Raw genomic sequence first — 17,828 nt, forward strand, 5'->3', positions numbered from 1 at the left:
CTTTATCAACAGCCATATTGATGAAAATGTTATATTATTTTGGAAACATGTACTGTTTGAAATACTAGAAAATAACTCCAAAATTGAATTACCAGCTATATATTACAAATCATTTGTTTTATTGGCTAGATTTCGTTTCATAAAAGTAAATTTATAGGTAAAATGACGAACCTCTTGGTTTTTACAGAGGAGGTCAAACAGTACATTGATTCAAGTCGATTTTCCTCAAATCCAAAGACTGTAAAAACTATGAATGCCTGTTTTTTGTTTAAAATTTTCATGTGAACTGTAACTCCCCCTTGCTCAGAGTGTTTATTGTTTTGTTTTTTTTAACTTATCTTCTACAAACCGTAAGATTAATATTTTAATATTCTGTATTCTGTATATTCTGTATTGTTTGTGGAAGAGGAAATTATAATTGTTTTTTTTGCTGTTGTTGTTTTTTACACTCTTCCGCCACTTCATTTGCCTACTTTTTACTTTCGCATTTTTACAAAGCAGCAAAACTGATCTGAGAGCGCGTTATTTTTCCCCCACCCCCCGCATTCAGCGAAGACCCGCCCCTACTCTGCCTCTGATTGGCTCTGATCCTGATATCTTTACCTAACCCTAACCATCTAACCAATCTAACCCTCGAAGACAACGAGTACTACCCAATCAGAGGCAGAATAGGGCGGGTCTTCGCAAAATGCGGGTGGGAAAAGACGGCTCCCAGAACAGCTAGAAAGAACCGGAAGTTCCGGTTTCAGACACGAACAACCACCACCAAAATGGCGAAGATCGCCAAAACGCACGAAGGTAAAATATTTGATATAAACATGTAATTAGCCTCCGTTTTAGATTATTTTTTAGCATAACCATGTGTCACAAATTGTAGCCATAATAATGCATTGTTTGTAACACATAAGGACGTATGAATTGGCTTTTAAAACGTGATAACCGGCAGGCCAGGATACGACGCAACGCGGACGATTAGATAATGGCGCTGGTTGCTACCTCCTTAGCATAGTTAGCTACCGTCAGCGTGCAGTACGCTTGCTTTTAAAGCGTTTTGTGGTTAATATATGCAACTTCGCCCCGATACTCATTGATATGGTTAAATTAATCACGTTTTAAGCAAATACTGTGTCGTTTAACTATCTCCAGTTAAACGCTTTTCATTGTTATTTACGTTACATGCTAACGTGAATCTGATATGGCTAACCCAGCAGCATTAACGTTAATTAATATTTCATTCAACACCACTCCCATGGCATGGTGGGTTTAATTAGCTAAAAATAATGTTTTACATTATTAATTATAGCTGATTAAACCCACCATGCACCCTGTGAAGCGTCATGGCATCTGTATATTGTAGGTAGTAAGATTCGAAGCACAGATAATTAGTTATTTTTGCGCCACGAAGTTGGGTGTTTCAGTTATTGTGTAGTTTATTTTTTTGCAGCATAGAGGGAATGCAAAAAAGAGCCAACAACAACAAACGAGCACAGTACATCTCTGAAAATAACAATAACCACAGTCATAAATTAAATACAAATCAGTTTTTCTTTAACCTCTTCAACTCCCCAATCCCAACCATTGGGGGGGGGGGGGGGGGGGTCAACAGTGTGTGCCACATGGAAGTATACAACATCTGAAAGCGAGGAACCTGAGTAATTTGATATGCAGCTCAGCATTTTGTGTCTAGTTTTTCCAGTCGTAAATCTGTAATAAACATTGTGTTTTGGTTAGGCACCTATTCAAACTTTGAAAGCTCAGAGTGTGTAAGGGTTTAGACCCTTAGGGTGGAACCAGTCCTGTAGTGGATGGAAGTGGTGGTCCCTTATGAAGGACCACTTGAGTATTGACAAAAAAATGGTCCAAAATCCCTCCAAAACTCCACATTAGGACACCAAGACATTGAGGAACTACATCGAAAAATTCATGCTGTGATTTGGTATCAAAAACTTTTGACATTCGAAATTTTCAGTAAGAACTGCATTTTTTGGCATTTGGATGGCGAGCACTTCTGTTCTTGAAATTGCTCAGAAAGCCCTTATTGACAATATACCTAAGAAAGCCATACATCCTCTGAGTGGCCTGGTCTCTAGATTTGGTTTCATGAAACTGTGATTATCCTAGAGGTCACAATAGGTCATTTTGTACAGTGAGATCAAGTTTCAAAAAAGAGTCTCATTACAATGAAATTGCTACTATGGGGACTAACACCAGCATGCAGAAATATTCAAATAGACCATTTTTAGAATGGGGGAAAAACACATTTGTACTGCATGCAAACAACTGCATGTTTTTTGCCCAAAACAGCATAGGATTAGCATAAAGTGGGTATGTCTGTGAAGCGGAAGCTTGTGGGTACCCATAGAACCCATTTTTTTCATTCAGTTATGAGGTGAGAGGTCAAGAGACCCCTTTGAACTTTGGAGCGTCATTTAGTCCCTATCCCGACAAGCTAGCGTGACATGGTTGGTACCAGTGGATGCCTTAGTTCATTTAGTTTCATATGAAACCAGTATCTTTTTTACTATGTATATGTGTGTGTATTCAGGTGTCAATATACACAGCAAGGTGCTTTACTTTGGACACAACACATTAGTTCTTACCCTGAAAAAATGTCAGTACAGGGTCCCAAATCTTAATTGAACACACTTCTATTTTCATTATAAAATCTCAGTTTCTCCATGTGTAATGCGTTTGCCATTTTGCTCAACCACAAATAACATGTGAGTCCATTTTCCACACCACTAGATTAACTTTTTTGCAATTACCATTTCAAACAAAACATCAATTTTTTCATACTTATTGGCCGAAGATATGGAGCTTGTTGCTCCAAGGATGTCTATGAGAGGATCAGGTTCCCAATGGTTCCCAAAAGCCACGGAGAAACAATGACAAATGCTTTTCCAATATGTGTAAAGTTTACTGCATGACTAGAAAGAATGTGTTAAATTACTGATCTTATATCGATAACAAAGGGGTGAAACATCAGGGGGAAAACTTTGTAACTTTTCCTTGGAATAATAGAGTTTGTGTAGTGTTTGTTATTGTGTAATTTATAACCCGCTTTTGTTTTAATTTCCCTGTAGATATCGAGGCCCAGATCCTGGAGATCCAGGGGATGAAGGCTACCCTGCTGGAGGAGGGAGATCAGGGAGTGGGCCTCGACTCAACTGGTTTTTATGACCAGGAAATCTATGGAGGCAGCGACAGTCGCTTTGCTGGATACGTTACTTCCATCGCTGCCAATGAACAGGAGGAGGTAGTACATCAATACGTTTTTCATGTTTATTTTTCATGTTTATTCTTCTCTCCCAGGTGGATGCAGAGTGCTGGTTTGCAAGCGACTGATCCTCCTTAACAAGCATCATGATACTGTCAATGTCAACTTTTGTTCTATCATAATTAGACATTTTTTTGGAGCTTGACTGCTCCCCTTTGCTTGTTGCATATGAGCTAGGAGAGTCTTGCCATTTTGGCGAGATTTGACTAGACTCTTGTTTCTCGTTCTTTTCTCAGGACGATGAAGAAGATTCAGCAACAAGTTTGTTGGGACAGAAGAAGCCAGGGTACCATGCACCAGTGGCAATACTTAATGCCATTCCTCAGTCAGACGAGCAAGTATGTGCTACTTTATTGTGTAATGTTCATGATTATGTGTGCTGTTGTTTTTGATGGCAACAATACAGTGAGGGAATTTGCCCCCAGTGTATTGTTGCCATCAAAAACAACCAATTTGAGAATACTTTTTTGCTTTTTATTTAAAATCTATCGAAATAAACTTAAACGATCTTCCCCATCTGCCTCTTGCAGTACGATCCATTTGCAGAGCATCGTCCACAGAAGATCGCAGAGCGGGAAGATGAATACAAAGCCCGGCGCATGCAGATGATCATCTCACCTGAGCGTCTCGACCCCTTTGCAGATGGTAAATTTTGCTATTTTTTTGCCTTTATTACATCCTCCCCATTATCTCCCCCTTTTCATGGTTCACTTTTTTTTGTGACCCCCCCTCCCCCAAACTACCAATGGTTTCACATCCATAGTTTTGCTGTTCAACCCTTCGATCACAATGCAATAGCTTGCTTCCCAGACTTGATGCCTTCCCTGTGGTCAATCCTCTGTGGTCCAAGAACATTTTGTGTCACTGTACGTTTTCTTCCTGATACATTTTTAATGAATCAACTTTGCTACAAATGTCCGTGTGGACACATAGTTTATCTTCAGTATTTTGGTTTGGGAAAATGTTATTGTCATGAGCTGAATGTGAAATGGGAATTTGTGTCCTGGTGTGTGCAATAAAATGAAATCCATTGTAGGGTTGCCATGCTTTTTAGTGGGAGAGGTGGTTAGGTGTTCAATGCTCAAAGGGGGTAATTCACCTAACAAACATGGGTCGCAGATGGGTTGTATGTGAGTCGAAGGGTTAACAATCCCATGTGACCGTCAGCCTTAATTATGATGGGAAAGTGCAGTATACTCTTAGCATATGAGGATGAGAAATGAAAGTTTGAGGCTTAGCTATAGTGTAATTCACCTGCCAGTGCACTGTGCCATGCCATGCTTAGCACAGTAGCTGATACCAAATAGTGACCTGATCGCAAATAGACACAGAGCTTTAGATCCTTAGGCTGGCAGAGGAAAGAAACATGTTGGCTCGCTTCAGCTTAGTCAACCCAGAGTCATTGGGGTTATATAACAAAATAAAGATTGAACTCAATGAGTCAATCAGGTCTCATTTGTCTCCCCAATGTCTTAATCTGGGCTGTAGTTTAAGCTTCTTGTGGTAACTTGCCACCTCTGTTCGCTTGTCAGACTTGATAGATCTGCAAGGTCCTTGGGCCTCATCATATGACACTGCATGACAAGATATTTAAAACTTAGTGTGGCCAACTTTTCCTAATGATTTGATGATTGTAATTTATAGGCTTGTTGAGTTAGTGTAGCTTATCACAAATAAACATTTTAGTTTTTTTTAAGACCTTAAAACTGTGTGGAAATAGCATAATAAGTAGCAACAAGTATTGAGTATTTGGGTAAAAGCACAAATGATATTTGAGCCAGCTAGTTTAACTTTCTTTCCATCTTCACTTCCCCTGACAATATGAGCTAAGAATGACCTGAATGTTTCAGGTTTGGTTTAGTTAGGGCCTATCTAAAGCCTGCATGTAGAGAGAGCTCTTTGTACAACGTTGTTTTGTAAATATATTTTTATTTTACAACTCTCTCTGTAAAATAGAAATATGTTATCAAGAAAATTGTGTACCACAATACCACAGGCCCATACTAACTGTCCTTAATTTCTCTCCTACAGCAGTACTGCTTTGCCAGTCCTGTACTGCACTCTGTTAAGGGTGCAGCAACTCATCCTGTGTAGGTTATGGGGAACACAGAGAACTGTGCACTTGTCAGTTTGGTCAGGGCCCACTTGCTGCTAATTTGACCCGGGGCCTGTGAGGGGAATCAGATGCAGCCCAGCCACAACAAAAAAATTTTTTTTAATTTGGCCTATCAAGTCCCAACAAAGTTGGATAAAATTTTCCTTACATTCATGATGAAGAATTATTTCCCAAATATTTGATTGAATATCTTTGCCATCTTTTATCAGACATCTTTGTCCTGAAAACGAAGTCAAGTCAAATTTATAATAATCAGTGCTATTATGAGTCAGAATTTAGAGTGTGGCTCTAGCATGTCATATTATCATATTTCTGAACAAAAGTTGTGTAATGATGGTTGGGCTTGAATTTTTTTTTAACCTTATTTTATATTTGAATGCAAAGGTAGATACTTTTTATATTTTTGATTGTGCTGTGGTAATGTCATTCCTAGATGAAAATCAAAATCTTGACTTCATTATAAATTATTAGGAATCTGGACCACAGGGTCCCTTATACATTTTTTTTTCTAGTTTTGTGGTTATTCCCCAAGAAGATACTTTGTTTTTTGAGTGCCGTATATCAATGCAACACAGGTGGTATACTGTTGTGTGTGACTTCAAACCCTTTTCCAAAGTGTTACTAATGGTAAAGAGAAATTTTCTAGGCTTCTTTTCTGCCGGTTGAAGTCTGACTGCAGAGGGACCCTTGGCACTGAAAGTGTACGTATTCTGAAGAGCACAGCCCAGGACCCCTGCATCAGTGATGGCTATAACTTCTTTATCCACTTAAAGAAAACACCACAACCTCAGCTCTTCTCTTTATGTATCTGCTTGTTTTTCCTTATGATGCTATGTCTGTATGTAAGAAAGAAAACTGTATATTTCTATGTAATTCAGTAGGACTTTGTTTTGTGATTAAGCTGTATAAAAACAGGAACATAAGTTAATCTGTTGGTATAGAGAGTCAGGGTTAGCTGGCTGTGTTTGTGCTTGCTGTGCTTACATGGGTCACTAGAGTGTATACTGATGAGTGTCCTATGTTCTTGTTCGTGCTCTTTCGCGCAGGGGGCAAAACGCCGGACCCCAAGCTGCAGGTCAGATCGTATGTGGACGTCATGTTGGAGCAGAATCTGTCCAAAGAGGAGGTAAGGTCTACCCACTGTATCTTTGACAGTAGACTGCGAGCTAGTTACAGATAGAAGTTTCAGATGTTTCTCCTTTTATAGAGTCCTGTGCTTTGTTGTAGTGCAGTAGTATTGTTTTCCCTGACATTTATATCTGTCTGCATGTAGAGGGAGATTCGTCAGCAACTGGCAGAGAAGGCCAAATCGGGGGACCTGAAAGCTGTCAACGGGTCTGCTGCCGCTCAAGCTGCCACAAAACGTAAGCGTCGATGGGACCAAACAGCTGACCAAACCCCCTCCAATGCTACGCCCAAAAAGATGTCCAGCTGGGACCAGGCTGATGCCAACGCTGAGGTCAGTCATTTAAGTTTCGGCCTCATACAGTTTCAAGTAAAAAGAAAAACTTGAATGAATAAATTCCTTGTAAATTCTTATAATCTGACTTTGTAACTTGAGGGAATGCAGTAATATGTGACATCAGTTTTGCAGTTGTGGATTGTCTCACTCATGTTTTTATTATAATATTTTCTTCTTTTGTAGACTCCAGGACACACTCCTGCACACACACCCTCAAACAGCCGATGGGATGAAACCCCTGGCCGCCCTAAAGGCAGTGAGACCCCAGGGGCCACTCCCAGTACCCGTATGTGGGACCCTACTCCCAGCCACACACCTGCTGGTGCTGCCACCCCTGGCAGGGACACACCTGGACACGCCACACCTGGCCATGGTGGAGCGACAGGAAGTGTTCGCAAGAACCGTTGGGACGAAACCCCAAAGACAGAAAGAGAGACCCCTGGACACGGGAGTGGCTGGGCTGAAACGCCACGCACAGACAGAGGAGATGAGTCAGTGGGTGAGACTCCAACCCCAGGGGCCAGTAAGAGGAAGTCTCGTTGGGATGAAACCCCTGCCAGTCAGATGGGATCCTCAACACCATTACTTACCCCAGGAAAGACTCCCATAGGAACCCCCGCCATGCACATGGCTACCCCGACACCAGGTAAACAAACATCACATTTTTGTTGATGTCCATCTTCCTTTTTGTTCTCTATTCTTTGTGTCCATTCAGGGACTCGGGGAAAGAAGGAACCAATTTTGCAGACGCTAATGATAATCCAAACTTTCATATATCAGCCACATGACTCCTCAAGCCCCGTGATGGTTTTAGAGTGTTTCAGATCGGTTTCCTCTGTTCTCTCCAGGTCATCTGATGAGCATGACTCCAGAGCAGCTGCAGGCGTGGAGGTGGGAGAGAGAAATTGATGAGAGGAACAGACCTCTCACAGACGACGAGCTTGATGCCATGTTCCCAGAGGGATACAAGGTCTGTGCCCACCCCACCACACCCCACCCCCACATTGAAGTCTATGTTGGAAAAAAGCAAAGAGTAAATACAACTTAAAATTGGTCACAATACTTACAGTTTATTTTTCCTCTCTGTAGGTCTTGCCTCCACCAGCAGGCTACGTACCAATCCGTACTCCAGCCCGTAAGCTGTCAGCCACACCCACCCCAATTGGAGGCATGACGGGCTTCCACATGCAGGCAGAGGACCGCACCACAAAACAGATGAACGACCAGCCCTCAGGAAACCTTCCCTTCCTCAAACCCGACGACATCCAGTATTTTGACAAACTCCTGGTGAGTATCAAACTTCCAGAACAGTGTGTGTGCAAAACACGCGTAAAACATTGTAAAATCAACAGCTGCATGTTTCTCCTGTCTGAAGTAAAATATGTCTGACTGACTCTGTGTGTTTGTGTTAGGTTGAAGTTGATGAGTCCACGCTGAGCCCTGAAGAACAGAAGGAAAGGAAGATCATGAAGCTGCTGCTGAAGATTAAAAACGGAACACCGCCCATGAGGAAGGTTGGTTGCTGGTGTTGCCTCTTTAATTTCATGTTCGTATTTATTGATTGGGACAGTGTACAGTTTTTAACATCAAAGATGCACTGGACCAGAGTTATATCAAAGCAAATTTACATCCGCAGCCCCCCCCCAATCAAAACATACAACAGCACAGAGCAAAAAACACACAGAACACATTATACAAAATACAAAGCTACACACAACAGCACATCACATACACCCACAATGTCAATTAGAAATTAATAATGTAAACTTGTTAAATTAAAAGCAAGACTACCTGCACTAATGAGAAAACTATAGATGAAATTCAGACTCAGTGGTCAGTGAACCATAATACCATATGGGCCCAAATTTAAGACACTCTCCCCCTTCTACAGCATACAAGATACAACCGACTTTGACACTTGTCCTCTTGGGAAAGTTAACCTGACCCTCCTATTAATCCAAGGAGAAGAGAGTCCTCATCCTTGAAGCCTTTCTCTCATAAAAGTGAAATAGTTTGTAAATCCCACGTTTCTTTAACTTTCAGTCACACACTCACTTTGTCGTGTCAGACTTTTGGAAGCAGTAAATTTTATTTTCGTCTGGCGGCAGGCTTTTTTTTTTTTTCCTTCTTCAGACTGTCTTTTTGAGCTCCAGCAAAATATAGCAGTAATTTTACGCTGCTTGACAGATTATTCAGTTCTTGATCCATTTCTGCAGTAAAGATGTTGGAAGACTCTTTCCAATTTGTTTTCACCTCTCAATAATTTATTTTCCTCCACAGCAGAAAAACACATTACACAAGCCTTCAGAAACTCCTGCAGATTAAACTGAGCTGTTGAAACACTTTCAGGGCAGACTGACTCTAAATGGCTTGGAGACTATCTCTAGCCCAGCAGAATTAAGGCTACGAACAACCCATAATGCAACACTCTGTAGGACGCAGTGTTAGACTGGCACACTCCAAAAGAATTTGATCTTGTGAACATGTAATTGTCTAGTCCTCAAATATAAGATGACCCCCGTTTTCTCAAATGTAATTTTCTAAATAAAATGGTGTCTTATATTCGGGCCAATACAGATGATTTCCATTATCTTTTTAAAACATCCCCTCCTAATATGAGTCCCCAAATGTCCTTTGCTCTCCTTTCATTTGTGTCCTCTTATTTCCCCTTGATCATATTTCTGCCAAGAAGGCTTATAATAGCATAAAGCACATAAACAATACTCAATGCAAGATCAACACCCAGCACTAAGCCTGTGCGTGGCTACAGTGTGAATATTTGCTTGCTAAAGAATCTCCTCTGTGAGGAACTGCTGCTTTCAGTAGAGGTCAGAGTGTTGACCATCATACTCTGCTGGAAGCAGCAGACATAAATCATCAGCTCTGCCTGATGGTGCTCATTCATAAGAGCGCAACCACTCTCTGATCCTCTCTCCCTCTTGTCCTAGGCGGCTCTGCGTCAGATCACAGATAAAGCTCGTGAGTTTGGAGCAGGCCCCTTGTTCAACCAGATCCTGCCACTGCTTATGTCGCCCACCCTGGAGGACCAAGAGCGCCACCTGTTGGTTAAAGTCATTGACCGCATTCTCTACAAACTGGATGACCTGGTTCGACCATACGTACACAAGGTAAGCTCAGCTCAGTGTGGAAGATGTGTGCTTATTTTAGTGGATTGTGCCTGAGAAACTGACTGACTGTCTTTTTTGTGTGCAGATCCTGGTGGTGATTGAGCCCCTGCTGATTGATGAGGACTACTATGCCAGAGTAGAAGGCAGAGAAATTATTTCCAACTTGGCAAAGGTAATGTGGAGCAATTTTTTACATTAAGGGTTCCTGCGAACTATTCTCGCCTGTTCAACCAGTCCATGGTCAGATCAGGGCTAGTCGTTCGCTAGATTGACACCAACATGAGAGCTAGCAGACTGGACATTCATGTCTGGTCTGTTCTCACCCTGCACCCGTTGGTTACATGAAGATGTTCCATTACCTACATTTTTCCATGTAATGAATGTTCAGGCTTTCATAGACATTTATAATTTTTTTTTTTTTTTTTTTTTAATTTTGACAGATCAAAATTTTTATATCGATTTACGTAGATATGTAGACAAAACTAACCTGTTGATCCATAGCATTCATATACCAGTGTACCAGCCCAATCAGGCTCAGCAGACTGAGTATGCTCAAAATAAAAAACAAGTCCTAACTGCTAAAAGAAACATGTACACATGCTGCTTTAGTTGTTATCAGAGGTAGATGTCTGGTTTTGTAATGGCTGCACTTTGACATTTAAGTTCAATGATGAGACATTAATTTTTTAAATTTTAATTGCCATTTTACCATAGCGAAATAAATAAATTGGAATTAAATGTATTGCAATACCATCATGTCCTCAAAAGTAAAAATGAACAAATAAACTGCTTCTGCATCACATATTTGACATTTCTGTCTTCATCCTCTCCGTGCCAGGCTGCTGGTTTGGCCACAATGATCTCCACAATGCGACCTGATATCGACAACATGGACGAGTACGTCAGAAACACCACAGCCAGAGCCTTTGCTGTAGTGGCCTCTGCCCTTGGTATTCCCTCTCTGTTGCCCTTCCTCAAAGCCGTGTGTAAAAGCAAGAAGTCCTGGCAGGCCCGACACACAGGCATCAAGATCGTCCAGCAAATTGCCATCCTTATGGGCTGTGCCATTCTGCCCCACCTCCGCAGCTTGGTGGAGATTATCGAACACGGTCAGTCATGGTCACATGTAAATCTGTCTGCAGGTCCTTGTAGACTTAAAATGTTTGTCATTGTCAAACCACCACATTTTAATTTAACAAATGTAGAGATGCACAGTCTTTTAGCTTATATTTACACATATGGAAACATGTTTCAGGAGTTTTCTATTTTTTCAGTCTCTATTTGAGTTTGGTTACTTTCCTTATTGCCAGCTACATTTTTACATATGTTTATATTGTATATATTTCTTCTGCCACTTTAAATCCATTACACTGGAACCAGCAGCTACAGTTCATAACCATCCACACCGAAAACATATGTAAGCTCAAACTATTTGTTCTGACTATGCTGCCACAGGTCTGGTGGATGAGCAGCAGAAGGTGAGAACCATCAGTGCTCTGGCCATAGCTGCTCTCGCTGAAGCTGCTACACCCTATGGTATCGAATCCTTTGACTCAGTCCTCAAGCCACTGTGGAAGGGTATCAGACAGCACAGAGGAAAGGTAAGAAGACCCTTTTGATCAAAGGTAGAAGGTTGCTTTGTCAGATTTTTAATGTAAAGAACAAACCAGTGCAAGATCAACACCCAGCACTAAGCCTGCATGTGGCTACAGTGTGAATTTTTGCTTGCTACAATGTCTCCTTTGAGGGGCTGCTGCTGTCAGTAGAGGTCTGATGGAAGACCACTAAAACTCTACTGGGAGCATCAGACAAGACACACCTGACTAAAGTGAACACACAAAAAAAAGATGAGCTAAGTTTTAATTTTGTTGTTTATCTCTTCCCCTTGTCACCAGGGTCTGGCTGCCTTCCTCAAAGCTATTGGCTACCTGATCCCTCTGATGGACGCTGAGTATGCTAACTACTACACCAGAGAGGTGATGCTGATCCTCATCAGAGAGTTCCAGTCCCCCGATGAGGAGATGAAAAAGATCGTTCTAAAGGTAAGAGGGGTGGAAAATGATGGTAAATGTGAAGGAAGTGAAGTCATGCTATTATAAACCTTACATAACTTAGTGCGAATAATTCTCGCCTGGTCAACCACTACATGGTTGAATCAGGGCTAGTAGTTCGCCAGATGAACTCCAACATGAGATTTAGCAGAGCTGACATTTGTGTCCTCTCTCCTCTCATCCTGCACCCGTTGGATACATTTACAAACTCTGGACTCTGCTCTGTCTCTGAACTTGGATGCAAGAGGCCCACAGATTAATTTGGATCCTGGAACCTAGTTGTTGCTGTTGGTCATTTGTCATGAGTTTTTATCTCTGTCTTGTATTGTCTCATAGGTGGTGAAGCAGTGTTGTGGCACTGATGGTGTGGAAGCCAACTATATTAAGACTGAGATCCTGCCCCCCTTCTTCAAGCACTTCTGGCAGCACAGAATGGCTCTGGACAGACGCAACTACAGACAGGTTAGCATACACACAGACTGAGATTCATTTTTTCCATCTAATGAATCAAAACTGCTCCAAAATATCTGAAACACACATTCATGTCGCTGAAATTGGATTAATGTAATTATGTGTTCAATTGAATGATTGTGGTCTCTGATTTGTGCAGTAGGAGACAGACTGTTCAACGTACTGCACAGTAAACATTATCGTCCTTTGTTTTGGTCTCACCTGAATCTGAATCACCATTAATACAAAACAACAGAAAACTGCACAAATCAAATAAGACATTTAACTCCTGTATTACACATTCACTGTTGCAATAAAACTCAAACTCTGTGTTAAACATTTCAGCTGCAAAATGTGACCTATTACAATACACAACTTCAGCAAAATAAGCAAATAAGATGTCAAGGCTGCTGAAGCTTAAACACACATCCCCTGAGTTTTTGAACCATCTTTCTCCTCATACAGTTGGTGGACACCACAGTGGAGTTGGCCAACAAGGTGGGAGCTGCAGAGATCATTTCTCGCATCGTGGATGACCTGAAAGACGAGGCCGAGCAGTACAGAAAGATGGTGATGGAGACCATTGAAAAAATTATGGGCAACCTGGGAGCAGCTGACATCGACCACAAGCTGGAGGAGCAGTTGATCGACGGAATCCTGTATGCCTTCCAGGAACAGACGACAGAGGTGAGAGGAATGACACCAACAAATCTTAACAAGAACTATTGACAGATATAACCTGAACAGTGTTTTTAATTAATTTCATTCCTTCTGCAGGACTCTGTGATGCTCAATGGTTTCGGCACAGTGGTAAATGCCCTCGGGAAGCGTGTGAAACCCTACCTGCCTCAGATCTGTGGTACTGTGCTGTGGCGTCTGAACAACAAGTCAGCCAAAGTCCGTCAGCAGGCTGCAGATCTGATCTCTCGTACTGCCGTCGTCATGAAGACCTGCCAGGAGGTACGCTATAAAGACACACGCTCGCACAGATTTAAATATGTAATGCAGTAAGGAAGCTAATGACATGTTCTTGTTGTCCGTCACTGCAGGAGAAGCTGATGGGTCACTTGGGTGTGGTGCTGTATGAGTACCTGGGAGAAGAGTACCCTGAGGTGCTGGGTAGCATCCTGGGAGCACTGAAGGCCATTGTTAATGTTATTGGTATGTCGCCTCACTACATCACCTTCATCAACAGTCATTCCATACTTTTCCTGAACAATTTTGTGAGCCTGGCATTGAGTTGCAATCAGTCTTTTTTTCCTAGCAGCCTATTAAGGTTTCAAGATGTAATTCATTTCCTTTCTTTCTGCAGGTATGCACAAAATGACTCCACCAATCAAAGACCTGCTTCCTCGTTTGACTCCCATCCTGAAGAACAGACATGAGAAGGTGCAGGAGAACTGTATCGACCTGGTGGGCAGGATCGCTGACAGGTCAGTAGAATAAACCTCAGACTGAAGTGATATGAATCTTCTAGTTGTGTCTTTTTGGTTTGCACAGTGAGCACCAGAGAGCCTTATTCTAACTTCTTGTGTATATTTTAGGGGTGCTGAGTACGTGTCAGCCAGGGAGTGGATGAGGATTTGTTTTGAGCTGCTGGAGTTGCTCAAGGCTCACAAGAAGGCCATCCGCAGAGCCACTGTCAACACGTTTGGTTACATCGCCAAGGCCATTGGGTGAGTTCCTAGTATCAAATCATTGTAGAGATCTTCCCGACTACATCATTTTGTATTTCTGTGTATTTCTCCTTTTTTTAATATGATTTGAAATGTTTAATCACACTGAATGCATTCAGGCATTCCTTGTGTCACTATAAGTGTGATCTAAACCTATACATCGCCCTCCTCTCTCCTCGCAGCCCCCATGATGTCTTGGCCACTCTGCTCAATAACCTGAAGGTCCAGGAGCGTCAGAACCGTGTCTGTACAACTGTGGCCATCGCCATCGTCGCTGAGACCTGTTCACCGTTCACAGTCCTGCCCGCGCTCATGAATGAATACCGTGTGCCTGAGCTCAACGTGCAGAACGGTGTGCTCAAGTCCTTGTCCTTCCTGTTTGAGTACATCGGAGAGATGGGCAAAGACTACATCTACGCTGTCACACCTCTGCTGGAGGACGCGCTCATGGACAGGTGAGTTCATCCACCCCAACCTTAGTAATCACATTCCCTGAGTAAGTTTGGTTTGCTTTATAGTTTCAGTATAATCACATCAGTATCTGTTTAACCATGTGACCCCTGTACTTCTGTTGTCCTGCAGAGACCTGGTCCACAGACAGACAGCTAGTGCGGTGGTCCAGCACATGTCTCTGGGTGTCTACGGTTTTGGCTGTGAAGACTCCCTCAACCACTTGCTCAATTACGTCTGGCCCAACGTATTTGAGACGTCGCCTCATGTAATCCAGGCCGTCATGGGCGCCCTGGAGGGACTAAGGGTCGCCATCGGGCCCTGCCGCATGCTTCAGTACTGCTTACAGGTAAGGCCAACCAGGACATACCTCATGACTTCAAAACTGCTAAATAAGCCATTTAGAGACGAACAGTTTTACATTTTTTAATTGTGTACAAGGGCTGCTAATAATCTACACTTTAAGTAGCAACAAAGCAAAGTTAAAAAAAAAAATCAGACTGTGAGATCAATGCTGAATTTTTGAGACTGATACTAAAAATTCTCATAATGATATACCAGACGGTATATGTTCAGACATGGACAAATAATCTTGATACGGATCCCTTAGATTTGTTTTTAAAGAAGTGTCACCAAGAAACTGTAACATAGACGCTGTTTCTAAAAACTTCAACCCAGTTTGGTATTTCTGTACTGCAATATCTTATCAGCTGGCAAATTTATTGATACTGATATATCTACAACAAGCTGATAATGGCTGATATGTTGGCCGGGACCATTTATTGGTCTTGTATCAGATGGTGCTTTAAGAATATTACACTTTCTAGTTACAGCTTCAGAAATATCAGAACTCTCTTGCTTTTCTCCGTTTCATATCAAAAATAAGATTTTGTTCTTATTGGTTGGACAAAATATTACATTTGAAGACACAGTTTACTTGAGGAGGACATTTTTTATTGTTTTAGGCATTTAATTGACTAAATAATTAATAGATTAATTAAAAATAATCAAGGTGAATGGTAATGAGACTATTTTAGATGCAGCCCTAAAACTGGCTGACATAAATACAGATGTTATCATCTGGTAGCACACCTCTGTTAAAGGAGGCATTATTTCTTTTATTATTTTATAATATAAGATAAGACTGATTCAGGGTAATACTGATCTGAATAAGGAAATATATTTCAAAAGTGAACCCTTTTTTTTAGTTGAAAGATAATTAGATATTGATCTGTGAGTGACTATTCTAAGCTTTATTGTGTTGCCTTCATCTCCAGGGTCTGTTCCATCCAGCCAGGAAGGTGAGAGACGTCTACTGGAAGATTTATAACTCCATCTACATCGGCTCACAAGATGCCCTCATCGCCCACTACCCACAGGTCTACAACGACGAGAAAAACATTTACGTCCGCTATGAGCTGGAGTATGTCTTGTAAATACAAATTTATGTGCTCTCAGTTTTTCTCCTCCCTCAATCATCACTCTCTACTGTCTTATCTATCTTGGTCTAGGACTGAGTCGGTCTTTATTTAGCAACTGTATGTTGGTCTTTCCCCAGACCAGACAGAACAATCCAATAGAGACACACATTCAGCTTCTGCTGGATGCCACTTATTGACCCTCAATTAAAAATGAGCGTGAAAGTAGGTGAAATAAAACAAGGGACACTGTTGAGTATGTATGTAATTTTTTTTTTTCCTCTTATTTTTTTGGAATGTTTTCTATAAAGAATGGTTGACATCAGTCAAACCTTGATTGAGGAATGCAGGGCAGTTGTCAAAATGTTTTAAATATTTGGATATTTTTGTGTGTGTATTGATAGGCCTCTGCACTGGCTGCTCCATTTACACACCCTCTCCTCATTTCACACTTCCTCTGTTCTTATTAGATTGTTGTTTTATTTAACCAATAAAATGTTTGTGTATAAAATTCAAATTTGTGTGTTTTGTTTTTTCTTTTTACACTTATAAAGATGGATGTACTAGTGGTGAGTTTTCATACAAAAAGAATGGAAATGTAGGACGCAAAAAAAGAAAAAAGGCATCAACCAATGTCACCATCAGAGCTGTGATGATTAGTCCACCACCAGAGAGTCAATCTGCAGCTAGTTTGATAATCATTGTATTGTTTTTTTCTTCCTCTGTGAATTTCCAAATTAATAATAGATAACAAGAAGCAGGTCAAGCTATAATTCATACTGTATAGAAACGGTTGGAAACTCCCTGGAAGGTAAAAATGCATTTGAAGAAGTGAAACAGCAGCATGCTTTCAAAAACACTGGCAGTGTTGTAAACAGTGGCACCAAAAGTATTTAGATCCTTTACTTAAGTACAAATAGCAATACCACAATATAAAAATCCTCTATTACAAGTACAAGTTCTCATTATGAGGTTATGACACTAAACATAAAAAAGATGCATAAAATGTCCTGGTTTCCAGCTTGTAAAATGTGAATATTTTCTGGTTTAAACTTCATTCTTACATCATCATCAATAAAACCAACAGATTTAATGGATACAGAAAATAATGATTAGTTGCAGCAACAAAACTGACAATGGTTTCCTGACCAGCATTCAGACTTCCTTTGTGGTGTTCAAGTTCCTCTGTACGTTCCTGTTCTACATGCAATGTTTTTGACATAAGAAAAGGACTCAGCTTCAAGATTACAGGTAAACCGTCGGGGTCAGTTGTTTTTGTTAATGCTCTGGTATAACAACAACCCTACTTTACCTTTTCATCGTCCTGCTGAGACACAACAACCAGATAGAGCGGGAGGAGCATGGGGGTTGGCTGCATGCATGGCTGTCTTGGGTGGCCTTGTTTAGGAATCCCTCACATCATATGGGTGAGCTTAGGTTGCTGTGCTGCAGTCAGTGCAAACTACAACTGCTGATGCAATCTGCTTTTCAAATTCATGGCTGTCAGCCAATTAAAAACTCCTTGTTGTTGCTCATAAAACTTTGAAATGAACAATAATCACATGAGTGTAGTGATGAGCTGAGAAGTCACCACAACCCCCTCTGACTCCATCTGACTCCATCTTTATGTCATATGGTGTCAACCCTCCATCACCCTTCTGTCTCTCTGTTCTTTGCTGTCGGGGGTTATCGGGTCATATAGCTGATGAATGAACTGGGGACTCACGTGCACTAAAAAAAAAGCATAAAGATGAGAACTCCCGTACACATGCATGAACGCTCATACCCACACAATGGAAA

The 17,828-nt window shown here is 41.3% G+C and overlaps 1 protein-coding gene across 8 annotated transcripts; it reads left to right on the forward strand.

Annotated features, from left to right (window-relative positions):
• The first annotated feature begins 687 nt into the window (after window positions 1-687).
• sf3b1 (splicing factor 3b, subunit 1) lies at window positions 688-16,545 on the forward strand. Of its 8 annotated transcripts, XM_067604178.1 has the most exons (24): window positions 689-798; window positions 3,084-3,256; window positions 3,514-3,615; window positions 3,808-3,922; window positions 6,440-6,519; window positions 6,667-6,852; window positions 7,039-7,501; window positions 7,704-7,825; window positions 7,945-8,142; window positions 8,268-8,369; window positions 9,804-9,983; window positions 10,069-10,155; window positions 10,822-11,092; window positions 11,439-11,584; window positions 11,879-12,025; window positions 12,371-12,496; window positions 12,950-13,171; window positions 13,262-13,444; window positions 13,534-13,645; window positions 13,797-13,917; window positions 14,029-14,160; window positions 14,343-14,615; window positions 14,743-14,959; window positions 15,888-16,545. In XM_067604178.1, exons 1-24 carry the CDS (start codon window positions 771-773, stop codon window positions 16,044-16,046), a joined length of 3,945 nt encoding a protein of 1,314 aa, XP_067460279.1. In that variant the 5' UTR covers window positions 689-770; the 3' UTR covers window positions 16,047-16,545. The 8 variants fall into 8 exon arrangements, 5 of the variants coding, with proteins under 5 accessions (XP_067460283.1, XP_067460282.1, XP_067460279.1 ...); XM_067604180.1 differs by lacking the exons at window positions 689-798; window positions 3,084-3,256; window positions 3,514-3,615 and adding an exon at window positions 6,040-6,094 and having other exon boundaries at window positions 3,906-3,922; XM_067604179.1 differs by lacking the exons at window positions 689-798; window positions 3,084-3,256; window positions 3,514-3,615; window positions 3,808-3,922 and adding exons at window positions 4,294-5,367; window positions 6,040-6,094.
• Window positions 16,546-17,828: the final 1,283 nt, after the last annotated feature.

This window comes from Thunnus thynnus, chromosome 11 (assembly GCF_963924715.1).
Source record: "Thunnus thynnus chromosome 11, fThuThy2.1, whole genome shotgun sequence".
In the NCBI taxonomy this organism is placed as follows: Eukaryota; Metazoa; Chordata; class Actinopteri; order Scombriformes; family Scombridae; genus Thunnus; species Thunnus thynnus.